Source organism: Coregonus clupeaformis, unplaced genomic scaffold (genome assembly GCF_020615455.1).
Source record: "Coregonus clupeaformis isolate EN_2021a unplaced genomic scaffold, ASM2061545v1 scaf0156, whole genome shotgun sequence".
Classification (NCBI taxonomy): Eukaryota; Metazoa; Chordata; class Actinopteri; order Salmoniformes; family Salmonidae; genus Coregonus; species Coregonus clupeaformis.
The window spans coordinates 500,394-517,450 of NW_025533611.1; the positions used below are offsets into that span (position 1 = coordinate 500,394).

Here is a 17,057-nt window from a genome sequence, read left to right on the forward strand (position 1 = left end):
CCTTATAGGGGCCCGGAGCAAGGATTCTAGGGGTGACAGAAGATCCGAAAAGGGGGTGTCAGCTGGTAGCATCAGGACCGGAAAAAGATCCAACAATTGAGGTGAAAGTAAACAACCGACCATTGGAAGTGATGGCGGGTAGCGGAGCTGCTTTTATCTGTGTTCGGCCTGAAGATGCTACACATCTCCCTATGTCCAATCAACTAATTATGACAATGGGATTTGAGGGCGTGAAACAGCTGATTCCTCTTACGGAACCAATTGAGCTCTGCTATGAAAATCAGAAAATTACAATACCCATACTGGTATCAGAACATACACCTATTGCATTGTTGGGAAGATATGCATTGTGAAAGTTGAACTGTACAATAAAATGTACACCAGACGGCTGTCTGGTAGAAGTGCCAAAGGAAAAGGTTTACCAATTGTTGATGATGAAAGAGATGGATTCTTCTACAGTTTTCTGGATTGGAAATCTCAGTGAAGATTTTTTGAAGCAGGCTAAGATATGGGAGAAATGTATTGGGGAAAATATGCCAGATGCGAGGCTTCCGGAATATCCATTTCATTGTACGCTCAAGTATTTCAAGAATGATGCCCAATCGAACTCAGAGGAATGGTTGAGTCATCAACCAAAGAAAGTTCAACTCAGCTCATGTTGTATAATTTTAGGACCACAAGGAGCAGCCGTGAAGATAAACACAAATGATTATCTGGAGAAAAAATTTGAGATTGAGAAGAGTGTGCCACATGTAACCTTGTTGGTTTCTGAAGGCTATGAGCAGAAGCAAATAGGAGAAATGATGACAGAAGCAGAGAAAGCTGTTTTTGTACCGATGAAAGATTATTTGGGGATTTGGAGGAGTGAAGATCAGCGATTTCTCAAAATAATGATTTTGTCTCACGGACAAGGAGAGCCATAAGCTGTACGGATGACACATTAATCTATTTGCAGTGTGAAGATGGATTAAGACCCTATGAAAGAGGAGATGTTGCAAAAAGTTCAAGAATGTTTGTGGTCTCAATACAGTACCGATATTGGACTTGTGAAATCAGCCCAATTGAGGTGAAAGTTGAACTTCGACCAGGAGCCAGACCTCCTTGGAAGAATCAGTATCCATTGAAAGATGAAGCAATCCAAGGGATTGAACCACAAATTGAATGACTTTCGAAAGCAGGTGTTTTGAAGACAGTAAAAAAAATCCTCAGAGTAACAATCCTTTGTTGTCTTTGGAGAAACCATGAGGGGTTGATAGTAGCGCCTCTAGACCTATTAGGTCTGATGATTCAGGAAGCACATGGGTTAGCTCATGTTGCAAGGGGGGAGGTTAGGAGAAAGATCACAAAGGAGTATGGTTTTTGGGCACCATATTTGCTTGAACATGTTGACTATGTCATAGGCAGGTGCACAATCTGTCTGAAAAATAATGTTCGCAGGGGTGTGACTGTTATTCTTGGTTACATTCCTACACCAAGAGGTGCATAAGATGTCCAACTAAGCTAAAATATGCTTGATCGGTTACCAAGTTCTTGTGTAAAGAAGTCATAAGCAGGTGGGGACTTCCCGATCAAATATCCTCAAATTTATGGGAGAGAGTTTTGTGGATAAATCAGTGAAATGGTTTTTGAAAAAATTAGGAGAAAAGTCAGACCAACATTTTACGAAAACTAGGGTTGAAGTAACTCTAGGAAAGTCAGCTCAGCTTCAATGCCAGTGCACGAGAGAGAACAGTGGTGAAGGGAAATGTAGAGTTAAGTGGGAAGATAGATATGGCAGGAGTTTAGATCTGTTAGGAGCAGTTGCATTGAGAATGTATGCGTTGCTGAATGATAAGAGAAGACTGAAGATTGAGGGTGATTGCAGTCTCTATGTGTACAATTCCCAGCAGGAGGATCAAGGTGATTATAAATGTTTTTTTTATAATCCACAGTTTGAAAGTGAGGGATTAGAGTTGGGACTGAGAGTTAATGTAGTGAGACTAGTGGTGATAGATGGAAATACAAGTAAAGAGCTCCAAGCTGTAGGGAAAATAGATGAATCAACATTTACATTTACATTTACGTCATTTAGCAGACGCTCTTATCCAGAGCGACTTACAGTTAGTGAATACATATATATTCACTAACTGTAAGTCGCTCTGGATAAGAGCGTCTGCTAAATGACGTAAATGTAAATGTAAATCTTGATTCATCTATTTTCCCTACAGCTTGGAGCTCTTTACTTGTATTTCCAACAATGACATCAACACTTCAGCCTGATACAACAACAGTGAGAAGCAATTCAACTCTTTCAACATTGACAGTTATTAAAGCTATAAATGTATCACATTTGATTACAATGGCTCTTCAGAAAATCACTCCAACACCAATTTTAGAAGAAAAGACTGTCATTAGGGTTAAGATGGGTGGTACAGCTCATCTTCCTTGTAGATGTGAGAGAAGGAGTGGGGGTGGTGACAGTCCTCCCACGTGGAGAGATAATTATGGAGAATAAGTGTTGTTATCAGGACCAGAAGTAGAAGCTGTTTCATCTAGTCAAAGGAAGTATATTTTGTACAACGATATGAAGTGGAAGAGGGTTATGAGTGATTGCTCACTTATTTTGCATAATGTTACATGGGAAGATCAGGGAGAATATATGTGTACTTATTTAGAGCCAGCGTTAAAATTTGTTTCGGTTAAGAATTATTGGTTAAAAGGCTATGTAACTTGTAAGATGACGCTTATATATGATGGAAGATTCAAAGTCTGTTGAAGTTTCAACAGTCACCAAAGGAGTTCAGGAGCAGTTTATTACAGTAGCCACTCCAACAGTAAATAATACACAGAGGACATCTGTCACTTTGCCACTGGAAATAATTAAGAGTGTTAATATATCAACTAAAGCAACTATTTTAACAGTAACTTTGAAAGAGATTAATGTTACGACGGCAATAAAAAATTTCGGAAATGTGACACAGACACCAACAAAAACTTTTCTGAAACTAAAGGATGTAGTAAAAGTGACTCAGAAGTTTATGATAAGGATGGAGAGTGCTGTGAATGGTAGTACGGATAGTGTTGAAATAGGAGAGCAGATGGTAGTAGAGAATGATGTAGATTCATCTGAAATAGTGCAGAATACTATCCTGGAGGTAAAGGATGAGTTCTTTAATTTTGATGGAAGACCAGAAGATATATCTGATCAATACCGCTCGTTAGGGAAGAGAGAAACTAAATGGAAGGCATATGGATTTGACTCTTCTTCTTGCAAATTAAAGATGGATGGGCAGGTAGGAATCTATGGTTCCAGCAGTTAACTCATTCTGTCAGATCAGTGAGGAATCTTGAGGGTCCATGTCTGTTGAGAATTCCAGCACCAGGCACATGGGGTTCAATCTTAGAGACGGTGGCTCAACCTCTATCAAGTACGTGTCAATCTTATGCTTTAGCATGGCTGTTGTATCAGCAACAATCATTAACAGATATAATGATGTCGTTGTCGAAGCATTTGTTTAGGCCTAGGTTTAAGTGTTCTTGGTGAAATGAATTACCCTATGTGAATTTGTTTAGATCGGAAGGAAAATCAGTTGACAGCGATTCCTGAAGCATTGGAGGTGAAACCCGTGAGGGCTAAAAGCTGTTTTTGTTCAAATAAAACATATGATGGACAGGGTATGTTTATGGGAATATCAGATTGTGATGATTATATGATGACTTTGGGTAAGCATGAACGTAAGGTTAGTAATGAGAAATATAAAGTAACTTTTTATGTTCCATTTAGTAAGAAGAGCAGGACTTTGATGGTGAATGATCAGCTTTTGCCTGGCAATGTGACTATTGGGAATTTAAGAGATATTTGGTGGGTTTGTGGTGATAAAGCATATATATTCTTACACTATGGATGGACAGGATGTTGTTACATGTCGACGTTGAAGCTTCCATATGAGGTTTTTACCATTAAAAGAGGGGAAGCACCTGACACAGATAAATCTGATTCTAGGTCTGGAAATAGGGTGAAAAGGGAAATGGAGCAATTTCATAGTCTGGAAGCCTACCATTGGAGGATAAGTCTAGGAGAGAAGTGGGGACTTCGACTTTTTCCATGGTATGGTGTAACATTTTTGGCAGATCATATTGATAATATTACCTATACTTTGCAGGGTTTTGCAAATGAAACGATAAGAGGGTTTAACCTTCTGTCAAATACTCAAAGAAGTCACAGACTGACGCTGTTGAAACATGACATGGCTCTTGACTATATTTTAGCAAAACAAGGTGGCTTATGTTTGGCTATGAACTTGACGGGGGATGATTGTTATACTTTGATCACCGATAGTTCCGATAATATCACTAGTGTTATAGATGCATTGAAGAATATAAGGGATGCGTTTGGTAGATCTGAAAGAGCTGGATGGTCAGCGAAGGCTTGGTTGCAAGATCAGTTAGGCCCAGTGGCAGAAGTGATAGTTCAGATTTTAGTGGCCGCTCTTATAGCGCTGTGTGTGATGTTTTGCTTTTGTACTTTGTTATTGACTTTTGCGAAGGCTATGATATTGAGATGGGTTGGATTGTGATGCCTGGAGAAAACACTCAGATGCCGTTGTTAACTGTTACTGATCTAGATGGAGATGAACAAGTGGGACTGGATGGAGTATTGATGGATAGATATCCATTTTGAATATCCGATCATTTTTCACGTTTTTACATATTATTGTGATATTTAGTATTTTCTTATGAATCAAGGGGGGGAAATGGAATGTGATTTATTTTATATATCATTTTTATATTATTGTTGATATTGATGTTTTAATTTGCATGTGTTGTTTTGCAAAAGATACTGGTTGGTGTTTTCTTTTCTTCCAGAAGCATATGGGGGAATGTGTAGAGGGGATTGAAAGACTCAAACATGGACAATATGAATGGACTGGAGGAAGTGGAAAAAGGAAGGTGTGGAAATGTTCAGATTCCATCATCGACGTTGCATTGAAAGTCGACACTGCTGAGGAGATGCAGTGTAGTGGACTACATTCCAGTGTCTGCAATGATATATAGACATATTTGCATGTGGAATACATCATTTGTGTCATATTCTTTCTGTGTTAATTTTTGAAGAATTATATTTTCTGTTGTTGGGTACATGTGGGGACCTCAGATGTTTTTGTTTATTTAGTGGATGCTTAGGGATATTGGGTCTAGGCAGGGACAGAGATAATCCACAGGAGGGTCCGATGGGTCGACCAGCCTGAATGTGGACATTTTTGATTGTATTTTGTTTTCTGAGGCTTTCATGTGTATTCAATTGCATCTTAGTTTAAAATGCATTGATAAAGATTTATGAATTGATCTGGAGTACTTAGGTGGTTGCCTGGGGCAGAGGGGCCGTGAGAGAATTGTACTGTCTTGATTGATTGATGGATATTTGGAAAGAAAGCTGCCAGACAGGTTTTTCGCTCTCACACTCACAACAAGATTTGTTCATATTTCATAGAATTTATTTACACTCCATAGAAAAATGTGTTTTTGGTTTATTGCTAAAGTTACTCAATAAGAACAATTGTTATTTGTCATAATCCTATTATTTTTGTTTTCGAGACTTAATTAGTCTCGAAGGGGGGAAATATGTAGTGTCTAAACAGTTTATGACTTTGCTGATGTTTGCAAATGGTGTGTTAGAGGAAGTCTGTTATGTGGAGGCCAGGGATTGGCCTGTAGGGAAAACCACCCATATCAGGTTACAGATTATAAATACCATGGTTGAAACAAAGGATGGGGAGGAACAACATATTAGAGATTGGATCAGTTGTTCTCCAGATGTCTGCAGGAGTCTGTAAATTGACGCTGAAATCTTTGATGTAATAAACTATTATAGTCAGCGGATTTCTTGTCATCACAGCATCTCAGCATCGTTATCTCGACACTACAGGATGTAGGGTAGTTTAGTAGGGGGTCTCTGAGAGGGATGGAGGGTAGTTTAGTAGGGTGTCTCTGAGAGGGATGGAGGGTAGTTTAGTAGGGGGTCTCTGAGAGGGATGGAGGGTAGTTTAGTAGGGGGTCTCTGAGAGGGATGGAGGGTAGTTTAGTAGGAGGTCTCTGAGAGGGCTGGAGGGTAGTTTAGTAGGGGGTCTCTGAGAGGGATGGAGGGTAGTTTAGTAGGGGGTCTCTGAGAGGGATGGAGGGTAGTTTAGTAGGGGTCTCTGAGAGGGATGGAGGGTAGTTTAGTAGGAGGTCTCTGAGAGGGATGGAGGGTAGTTTAGTAGGGGTCTCTGAGAGGGATGGAGGGGTAGTTTAGTAGGAGGTCTCTGACAGGGATGGAAGGGTAGTTTAGTAGGGTAGTTTATCTCCTATTGTGCAGTACACTGTTTGGTTTGTTGACATTATTCCTACATTATGTTGCTTTTAGCTATAATTGACTGTCTTAATTGTAGGTCTCCATACAACCAGCTGGATGTGACAGAAGTTACTGAAATGTAGATTTTTTTATATGCCTAATCTAATTAATAATTAGACATACAGTATATATTAGAAAAATAATGATAAACTCAGATGACTGACTGGTTGGTTGGTTGCTGGAATGGTTGATTGATTGATTGGGTCCAATTCAGGAAGTAAACTGAAAGTCCAATTCAATCAATGACTTCTCAAGTCAGTTCAATGGAAATGCACCGTAGCAGGTAATGGCGCACGTGCATAAATATGGCAGAATTCAGATATGACATCATTGTTTTAGCATTATCCACAGAGTTTTTAAATTGCGCCGCAAGACATGGTTCAATGTGCCAATGAAGCACAATCTACTTTTTCAAATTGCTGCCGTCTTGAAGCTAAAATTGCCAGTAGAAAGGTTCAGAAAGTTCATTGAGGGCTACAGGAAGCATTTGTCGGAGTTATCTTGGCCAAAAGCTCTGCAACCAAGTACCAGCTCCAGGGTGCTAATCATTTTGTATATTGTGCTAATGAAAATACAAAGAAATATTAACGGAGAGCAATGTAAAATATGCCAAACTTAGCCAAACAAAGAATGTGTGGTAAGTGCATGGAGGCCACCATCTTTATGGACCTCCTCTATTGTCACATCTATTTTCTATGCAAACTTGTTAAATGTTAACAAAAGATCAATGGACAAATTAATGGAAACCTAGCTATGGAGAGGGATGGAGGGGTAATGTATCTCCTGTTGTCCAGTACACTGTGTCTGGTTTGTTGAAATTATTCCAGTCTTTGTCCACTGGGTGACGCTGTTCTGCATCTGGTTTCTGTACGGTGCTGTAGAAGACTATAGAAGACTGATGTAGGCTCTGCCTCAGAAGGGCTCTGTGATTCTGTCCTCTCTTCTGGTGAAGTGTACTCTTTGTCTCCTGGATGGACTTCTTCTCATCCTGCTACTGCTGGTACTGCTGCTCCTGGTCTCCCTGCAGTGTCATGGATTGATGTCACCTTCAGAGATGGAAGAGGGCTGTGGTTCTGGCCTCTCACCTGCTGGAACATTCACTATGTTCTCAGCTTCTAGAACAACAACCTGTTAGGAGTTGAGAAATCACAATGTAAATCATCACTTTTTTTATCCTATGAAAACATAGATAAATAATTGAAAGAGAGGATATCTGCAGTAGTTGTTCTTCTTTAGTGGATGGAGGTGTTTGCCAGATATGATCCATCCTACAACAACTAACACACCAACGAAGAACACCCCAATAACACTGCCCACAATGGTACCAACTGGTGATGCTGAAGCTCCCCCCTCCTTCTCACCAATACCTGAGAGGTAACACACACACACACACAGCAAACTACTCACCTTGTCTTGTTACTTTGTACCTATCAGTTGATACGGTCCATTTTCCAACAATTGCTATGCAAGTTCCCCTGTGTTTTTCAGTCAGAATCTTTTACACAAAGGCTGTGTTTACACAGGCAGCCTAATTCTGATCTTTTGTTTCACTAATTGGTATTTTGACCAAGCAGATCAGCTCTGAAAATATGTGATGTGAAAAGATCTGATGTGATTGGTCAAAAGACCAATTAGTGAAAAAAATATCAAAATTGGTCTGTCTGTCTAAACACAGCCTTTGTGTAGAGAGAGAGAGTAGTTCACTGGGTTATAATCCACCCACTAAAATGTAAAAACTAAAAAACTAACCAACAAACAATACAATTCAATACACAATACAAAGCAGATTCAATTGCTGTAGCTGCAGATAAGATCCATCATCATTACACCATATAATTGTTTAAAAAGCTGTTACAATAATACACAATTAAACCATGATTCAATTAAATATATTTGTTTTAATAAAACGAGAAAAATCCTTCATGTACAATGTGCTATTTTGTGTGTGTGTGTTTGTAAGTGCATGCATGTATGTGTGTGTTTTTGTTTGCATGTATGTGTGTGCGTGTATGTTTGTGCATGGCTGTGTGTGTGTGTGCATAATCCATGTCCCCAGGTTTCTCCTGCTCCTCCTCTGATGGTGTGTCCCTCCATCTCCCTCAAGGACCTGTAACATATCACCACACAAAGTTATTTATCCCTGCATCTCCCTCAAGGACCTGTAACATATCACCACACAAAGTTATTTATCCCTCCATCTCCCTCAAGGACCTGTAACATATCACCACACAATGTTTTTTATTGGTATAATTTAAACAGGTAGAGTATACTTTGATATACTTTGGGCTCCCGAGTGGCGCAGCGGTCTAAGGCACTGCATCTCAGTGCTTGAGGCGTCACTGGAATCGAACCCCTGGTTCGATTCCAGGCTGTATCACAACCGGCCGTGATTGGGAGTCCCATAGGGCGGCGCACAATTGGCCCGGGTTTGGCCGGTGTAGGCCGTCATTGTAAATAAGCATTATTTTCATAAGTATAATACAGGTGCAGCATCTTAATTTGATCACTCTGCTGTTGCAGGAAATTTAAATGCAAACTCGTAGTGTATTCAAGATCTAAAAGAGGCTTCTAAAGTTTGTAATTTCCACTAGAATTTCAGACTTGATTTTCCCTGACTACAAATGTATCAAGCCCTACAAAAATGTCCATTATTTATAATACATACAATACTTCAAATTTCCTTTTGCTGCAGGATTATTTTCTTTCTTTGAGAAACTGGTGAAATTAAGATCCTTCACCTGTATTAGTGTCAATAGCATATGGCTATTAGCCTTACCTGGGGCTGTGTGTGGCTTAACTTGAGAAAAGACTGAATCTGCCGCTGGTGGGGTTGCTGTTTCTGTAGGAGGACGAACATCAGCATAATATGATACTTATATCCAGAATAATATCCAGAATAATATATAGCTATTCAATATTGGGTCAAAGAGGAGTGAGGTTCTGATAGGGGGAATATGGAGGGAGGGATGTCTAGTCATACCTCTCTTCTTCTTGGCTTTGACCTTCTTTTGGAGGTCAACCTCAGCATAGGTCACATCAACAGGTCCAGCTGCTGCTGACAATGGACATTTCCAGTCAACAAATGAAGGAATTAGCTTAATGCATATTCTACCTCTTCATCACAAACTCAGAAATTTACGAATTAAGGTTTTAATGACTGCCAACCTGTAGAATGGGCATTTTCTGTGGCTTCCCCTGTCTTCACCTCAGAGTAGACTGGATTTTCTTTTGGATAATCTCTCTTTACTGAGGAGGAGGAAGAGGAGCAGAGAACTTATAAATATATTTATATATATATATATGTACACATTGTAACTCATCTTAGATCCACTGCTACTTTTCTTTCTCAATATATGTCACAGTTGAGAGTATCCTTTCTTGTCCAACTTGTTCAGTTGAATCTGGATGTAAGTCACATGACTTGGTCCAGCAGCAGAAGCACCAGCAGCATCTGAGACATAATACACAAACACCTCCACTTAGTCAAACTCTACATGTCATATTAAATGAAGAGAAGCAGGCTACTACACATTCATACTGAAAACATTACATTACACTACCATTATCATTGTTGTCTGAGGGATTTATCGTATCGTAGATGTTAGCATCACCTGTCGGTCGAAAAAGAGAGAAATCTTAGTTTGGTTATTCCTCAGCTTGCCTATGAACATATAGTATGATAACATGTTGTATACAAAGTGGATGTTGATGAGTCAGTGTATGAGGTTACAGAGAGAGGAGAGTGGTAGAGGTCTGGGCTGAGAGACTGACCATGCTGCTGATGTGTATACCCAGTATCAGGAGCCTGGCCCTGGGTAGATCCTTGGTCCTGTTGGGGGTCCTGGCTGGTGCTCTGGGGCTGAGGGGGCCTACAGGGAGAGAGATACTCAGCATAGGAAGCACAGAGAATATGTTATACTGTACGTATCAATATAGTTGAGAGACAGGTGTACTCACCAGAATATTTTGTTGAACTAGAAACATTGTGTTATGTACTAAACTTTCTTCAAATATTTATATTATATATTTAGACATTTCTCTCCTAAACATGTAATTGAATGTTTTGAATTAAATGAGAAATAGTAAAAGTATCACCTTTGCTGTTTTGATATCTCCACAGCAGGACCAGGAGAATGACCAGTAGAACACCAGCAACAACCAGACCCACAACCACTCCTACTAGGACTGATGTAGAGGATCCAGGAGCTATGACTGGAGAGACTGGAGAGAGAACAGCACAACACAATCAGACTCTGAGATAGAAAATAAATAAAGTAGTTTAATTCCTGTATGTATCTGAGTCTGATGACTTGGAGATCAGAGATGTTAAGAGAGGGATGAAATGTTTTACTCTGTTCTCCTCACACACGGTCAGGGAGAGCAGCTGATCAATAAGGAACGGCTCACTGTGACAGGTAAGGGTCTCAATCACAATCGTGCCCTGTTTTAAATGTGCACTCTGTAGGATTTATGCTAGATTTGCCTCTAGGGGCGCAAGTGAGACAAAATGCAATCATTGGACATAAGTGACCCTCCACACCCAGAAGTAAAAGTTTGGGAATTTCACATTTTGTACATTTCACTAGTTTGATAGCCTATTTATTATAGGCAAAACTGTTCTTTCTAATCATTTCAAAATGTTGCTAATTTTTATCTCTACATTATTCAAATTTCATTGAACGTTTTGTTTTTGTAAAATGTGTTATCTATTCACAAGACCTTCCTTTGTTTCTGTTCAAATGTCCAGAGCGTCTCGTTGAGCCTAGTGTTTGTAAGATCTTCAGCGTTTTGAAGGATGGCCACCGTGTGATGGCTCTTCAGTGCTCCTCTACAGTGAAGGACACCAGCTTTTCTTGGGAGCCAGAGGCTTTGTTTGACGGCTCCTTCTGGAGGGGGAGTCCCAACGCCAACATATCTGTTGTCTGGTCGTCTTACAGCCCCAACAGAAATGTCACCTTCATCTGTATTGCCAGCAATGGGCTCACTAACGCCTCTAGGGTTGTGAGGGAGACATGCCAAGGTACAGTCATTTCTAGGGCCAGGATTTATTTCTGTAACACATGACCTGACCAGGAAAAACGGGTGTATTCATGAACCTTTGGGCAGGGAATTCTTAGGCCAGCCAGCTATGCAGTAAGACAGGGAGGAATTATTGTAGATGCTGGTGAAGCTTGCGGTTGAATTTGTGAACAAAGTGAGGCATTATTTGTGTTCTTACCTTGTTACCACACTCTTTTGTTCTCTCCTATGTCCTCAGATGAACAGCCCAAGCCTGACGTGGTGGTGGAGGGGGAGACCCGCGTCCCTGGGATCGTAATGTTGCTCTTAGGATTTCTGTTTGGATGTCTTTTAACATATATTTTCAGAGGTGAGTGGGAGTTAAAAATTACAACAAATTTTCATTTCTATCAAATTTCACAGTGTCTTGTGTATCAATAAACGCTCCCTTAATTTAAGTTCTAGCTGAAATGAAGACGTGTTACAACCTATATTTTGTTTGCTAGGTGCAAAATAGAAGATATCACTGACTGCCTTGTTTTATGTTTGTCATAGAGTCCTTCACATGCATTTACATTTACATTTTCGTCATTTAGCAGACGCTCTTATCCAGAGCGACTTACAAATTGGTGCATTCACCTTATGATAGCCAGTGGAACAACCACTTTACAATATATCACTTTTTTGGGGGGTGGGGTAGGGGGAGGGTAGAAGGATTACTTTTATCCTATCCCAGGTATTCCTTAAAGAGGTGGGGTTTCAAGTGTCTCCGGAAGGTGGTGAGTGACTCCGCTGTCCTGGCGTCGTGAGGGAGCTTGTTCCACCATTGGGGTGCCAGAGCAGCGAACAGTTTTGACTGGGGGTCACGCCAAGGTTCTTTGCACTCTGGGAGGAGGACACAACGGAGTTGTCAACCGTGATGGCGAGATCATGGAGTGGGCAGTCCTTCCCCGGGAGGAAGAGCAGCTCTGTCTTGCCGAGGTTCAGCTTGAGGTGGTGATCTGTCATCAACACTGATATGTCTGCCAGACATGCAGAGATGCGATTCGCCACCTGGTTATCAATCAGGTTCAACAAGTAAGCAGCTTTACTTTAGAAACAACTTCCTCCTTTGCACAGACATCAAACAGCTCAACGTCCAGTTTTGATTTACGTTTGGTTGAGTTGTCAACTAATGTGAATTCAATGTGAAATCAACCCCAAAAAATCAATACGTCATTGGATTTAGGTCTAAGATTGGTGAAAAAAATCTGGAACGCCTTTACATTACAGATTTTTTTCAAATCCAATCACTTTTCCACGTTGCTTCAATCTCCTTACATAGATTGTTTTGGTTGAAATTACGTGGAAACAATGTTGATTCAACCAGTGTTTGACTGTTTGACCCGTGGGTATGTACATCAAATGTCTATACCAAGGTTTGTTGGTATTTTTTGGTGTTTTTACAGGCGTCAAAGCATCAACCAGGTCGGTACTACACTTTCGGGATTTAAAAAAAACTCCAGCCTACCTATAGAAAGGAGCTGAACATCGTAGTCGACAAAGTGCCTGAAGAAGAGCACCTGCCCTGACTGAAATTTCTCCCTGGCTCCCCCACTCAAGCTACTGCCAATACATACAGTGAGGGAAAAAAGTATTTGATCCCCTGCTGATTTTGTACGTTTGCCCACTGACAAAGAAATGATCAGTCTATCATTTTAATGGTAAGTTTATTTGAACAGTGAGAGACAGAATATCAACAAAATAATCCAGAAAAACGCATGTCAAAAATGTTTTAAATTGATTTGCATTTTAATGAGGGAAATAAGTATTTGACCCCCTCTCAATCAGAAAGATTTCCGGCTCCCAGGTGTATTTTATACAGGTAACGAGCTGAGATTAGGAGCACACTCTTAAAGGGAGTGCTCCTAATCTCAGCTTGTTACCTGGATAAAAGACACCTGTCCACAGAAGCAATTAATCAATCAGATTCCAAACTCTCCACCATGGCCAAGACCAAAGAGCTCTCCAAGGATGTCAGGGACAAGATTGTAGACCTACACAAGGCTGGATTGGGCTACAAGACCATCGCCAAGCAGCTTGGTGAGAAGGTGACAACAGTTGGTGCGATTATTCGCAAATGGAAGAATCACAAAAGAACTGTCAATCTCCCTCAGCCTGGGGCTCCATGCAAGATCTCACCTCGTGGAGTTGCAATGATCATGAGAACGGTGAGGAATCAGCCCAGAACTACACGGGAGGATCTTGTCAATGATCTCAAGGCAGCTGGGACCATAGTCACCAAAAAAACTATTGGTAACACAATACGCCGTGCAGGACTGAAATCCTGCAGCGCCTGCAAGGTCCCCCTGCTCAAGAAAGCACATATACAGGCCCGTCTGAAGTTTGCCAATGAACATCTGAATGATTCAGAGGATAACTGGGTGAAAGTGTTGTGGTCAGATGAGACCGAAATCGAGCTATTTGGCATCAACTCAACTCGCCGTGTTTGGAGGAGGAGGAATGCTGCCTATGACACCAAGAACACCATCCCCACCGTCAAACATGGAGGTGGAAACATTATTCTTTGGGGGTGTTTTTCTGCTAAGGGGACAGGACATCTTCACCGCATCAAAGGGACGATGGACGGGGCCATGTGCCGTCAAATCTTGGGTGAGAACCTCCTTCCCTCAGCCAGGGCATTGAAAATGGGTCGTGGATGGGTATTCCAGCATGACAATGACCCAAAACACACGGCCAAGGCAACAAAGGAGTGGCTCAAGAAGAAGCACATTAAGGTCCTGGAGTGGCCTAGCCCGTCTCCAGACCTTAATCCCATAGAAAATCTGTGGAGGGAGCTGAAGGTTCGAGTTGCCAAACATCAGCCTCGAAACGTTAATGACTTGGAGAAGATCTGCAAAGAGGAGTGGAACAAAATCCCTCCTGAGATGGGTGCAAACCTGGTGGCCAACTACGAGAAACGTCTGACCTCTGTGATTGCCAACAAGGGTTTTGCCACCAAGTACTAAGTCATGTTTTGCAGAGGGGTCAAATACTTATTTCCCTCATTAAAATGCAAATCAATTTATAACATTTTTGACATGCGTTTTTTTTTTTTTTTTTGTTATTCTGTCTCTCACTGTTCAAATCCATACAATACTAACCATAGTGGAGGATAGAGAGTAGGAGTATTCCCTGTTTGGAGAAGCAGGAGAGGGGACCACCAGACATCTCTGTTAGGTGTTGTGTGTCTGTTTCCTCTGGCTGTACGTCCTCCCTATCTCTCTGTGACTGACTGGTAGCTAGCTAGACTCACCAAAACACACAGAGGAGAAAGAGAGAGAGTAGAGAAGAGAGAGAAGAGACTTATTTTGATGAGGGCTGCTGTTCTAAAAAATGACTAGTTGGAAAGGAAGTCACAATCTATAGTCGTTCTCTGAAAATACCCCTTCACTCAGCTTGAGAGTAGGACCATGAGGAGTGTGTGTTTGGGGTCTGTTACTGTGGTGATCAGGCTGATGGTATCAGAACTGTGTGTGTGTGTATTTTCATGTAGGCATCGTATGCCTGCAGAAGGGTTTGCATGAGTTATCCTGCATGCTCATTGTTCAGTGTGTTTTTTGTGAGGAAGTGGGTCCTAGCTTACTGACAAAGGCCCCCTTCTACGTTTCATGTAACATCTTGTGTCACTTCCTGTCTGGTGGTCTCCGTGACACAGACACAGACAGACAGACAGACAGACAGACAGACAGACAGACAGACAGACAGACAGACAGACAGACAGACAGACAGACAGGCAGGCAGGCAGGCAGGCAGGCAGGCAGGCAGGCAGGCAGGCAGGCAGGCAGGCAGGCAGGCAGGCAGGCAGGCAGGCAGACAGACAGACAGACAGACAGACAGACAGACAGACAGACAGACAGACAGACAGACAGACAGACAGACAGACAGACAGACAGACAGACAGTCAGTCAGTCAGTCAGTCAGTCAGTCAGTCAGTCAGTCAGTCTTTCTGTCTGTCTGTCTGACCACATAGATATTAACACAGACACAGAAACCCCCCAACTGGAACAGTGATGTCATTAATCATTAAGACCTTGTCTGTAGGATGGTGAGAATATGAGCAAGACCTGGTCAGGTAGTTACACGTGGAATGTAGCACAGTAATGGAATAGGGTTGTGGGTTCGATTCCCTCCGGGGACCAGTACGAAAAAGTATGAAAATGTATGCTTACTTGAACGACCTCTTTGCAATCGCTTTTCAGTTTTAAAAACATACAAGACATTTGTGTGTGTTGGTTGTAGAACTACAGTAGGTTAATGTTAAAGTATAGTGAGAGGTCCTTGCTTTCTTAGATGAGGGGGTGGTTATAAAATGTTGCACATCACTATCAGAGAAAGGACGTCACGTGTCTCAAGTTCTTGATATGTATTTCTGTTAGTATTTCCTGATGTTGCAACTAAACCATAACTGATCAACATAAAGTACTAGTTTGGAGAGTTCTCTTTTGACATTTCTCTTCTCTTCTCTTCTCTTCTCTTCTCTTCTCTTCTCTTCTCTTCTCTTCTCTTCTCTTCTCTTCTCTTCTCTTCTCTTCTCTTCTCTTCTCTTCTCTTCTCTTCTCTTCTCTTCTCTTCTATAATAGTCTATAACATTCTATTCTGTTTTATTACCAGGACTTTCCAATCAAATGCCAGACATTCAATTATAGAGTTTTGTTATCAGTAATGATGTTAAAACTCTGAAATGTTGCCACCCCAGCACTTTTCCTGGTTTGTTAAAGAGGAAGTGATACACAGTACCAGTACTGACCAGCTCCTCAGAACTGCTGCAGAGAGGATATGACATTAGAAAACTGTCCTTTTCAAGCACACCCTTCCCTAAAAAGTCATTATGAAAATCTCAATGGGTCTTCAGCTGATGGGATACAGCAGTTGAACTAAGCTCATGAGGCATTTATAAGTTATATTCTTCAAGATTCAATGGGTATATATCATTATAGAGATGAATTGGTACTTTTGTACACTTTTTAGCCAGTAGTTGTGAAAGTATCGCTCACAAGCCAAAAGTGGTCCTTGAAAATTGCATACTACATCACATATGTGCAGATTGCTCTCTCTCTCACTCTGCTGTGGGTGCATGATGTGCCTCTTGCTAGCTGTCACTCACATGGCGAGGTGCTGAAGCTCATTGGTTGAACTCAAATTGCTAGGGGGCTGGCCCACTTGGGGGAAATGTAGGGAAAATGGCGCAACACAGCTTCCAGAAAAACAGTCGCTGTCAAAATAGGGACTTCCTGAGTAATTAAGGTAAGACAGTAATTCTGCTCATACTACATAATACACTACTGTACATATACACAAAAGTATGTGGACATCCCTTCAAATTAGTGGATTCTGCTATTTCAGCCACACCCATTGCTGACAGGTGTATAAAATCGAGCGCACAGCCATGCAATCTCCACAGACAAACATTGAAAGTAGAATGGCCATACTGAAGAGCTGAGTGACTTTCAACATGTCACTGTCAAGGATGCCACCTTTCCAACAAGTCAGGGAAATCTTAACGCTACAGCGTACAATGACATTCTTGATGATTCTGTGCTTCCAACTTTGTGGCAAAAGTTTGGAGAATGCCCTTTCCTGTTTCAGCATGACAATGCCCCCCCGCACAAAGCGAGGTCTATACAGAAATGGTTTGTCGAAATTGGTG

At 41.3% G+C, this 17,057-nt stretch overlaps 1 protein-coding gene and 1 long non-coding RNA gene across 2 annotated transcripts in view; both read right to left on the bottom strand.

Moving 5' to 3' along the window:
- Positions 1-5,665: 5,665 nt before the first annotated feature.
- LOC123483846 (titin-like) overlaps positions 5,666-17,057 on the bottom strand; it is a 34,726-nt gene continuing 23,334 nt past the window's right edge. The window contains exons 19-20 of the mRNA XM_045213802.1: positions 9,351-9,422; positions 5,666-5,688 (exon numbers count right to left, since the gene is read on the bottom strand). Of these exons, the coding sequence (XP_045069737.1) occupies positions 5,666-5,688; positions 9,351-9,422 (95 nt within the window). The remainder of the gene's footprint in view (positions 5,689-9,350; positions 9,423-17,057) is intronic.
- On the bottom strand, positions 9,752-14,593 carry LOC123483864. The gene is made up of 6 exons (XR_006658325.1): positions 14,512-14,593; positions 11,589-11,716; positions 10,466-10,591; positions 10,142-10,239; positions 9,931-9,981; positions 9,752-9,821 (listed from the first exon to the last, which is right to left on the bottom strand). It is a non-coding gene; the product is annotated as an uncharacterized LOC123483864 (long non-coding RNA).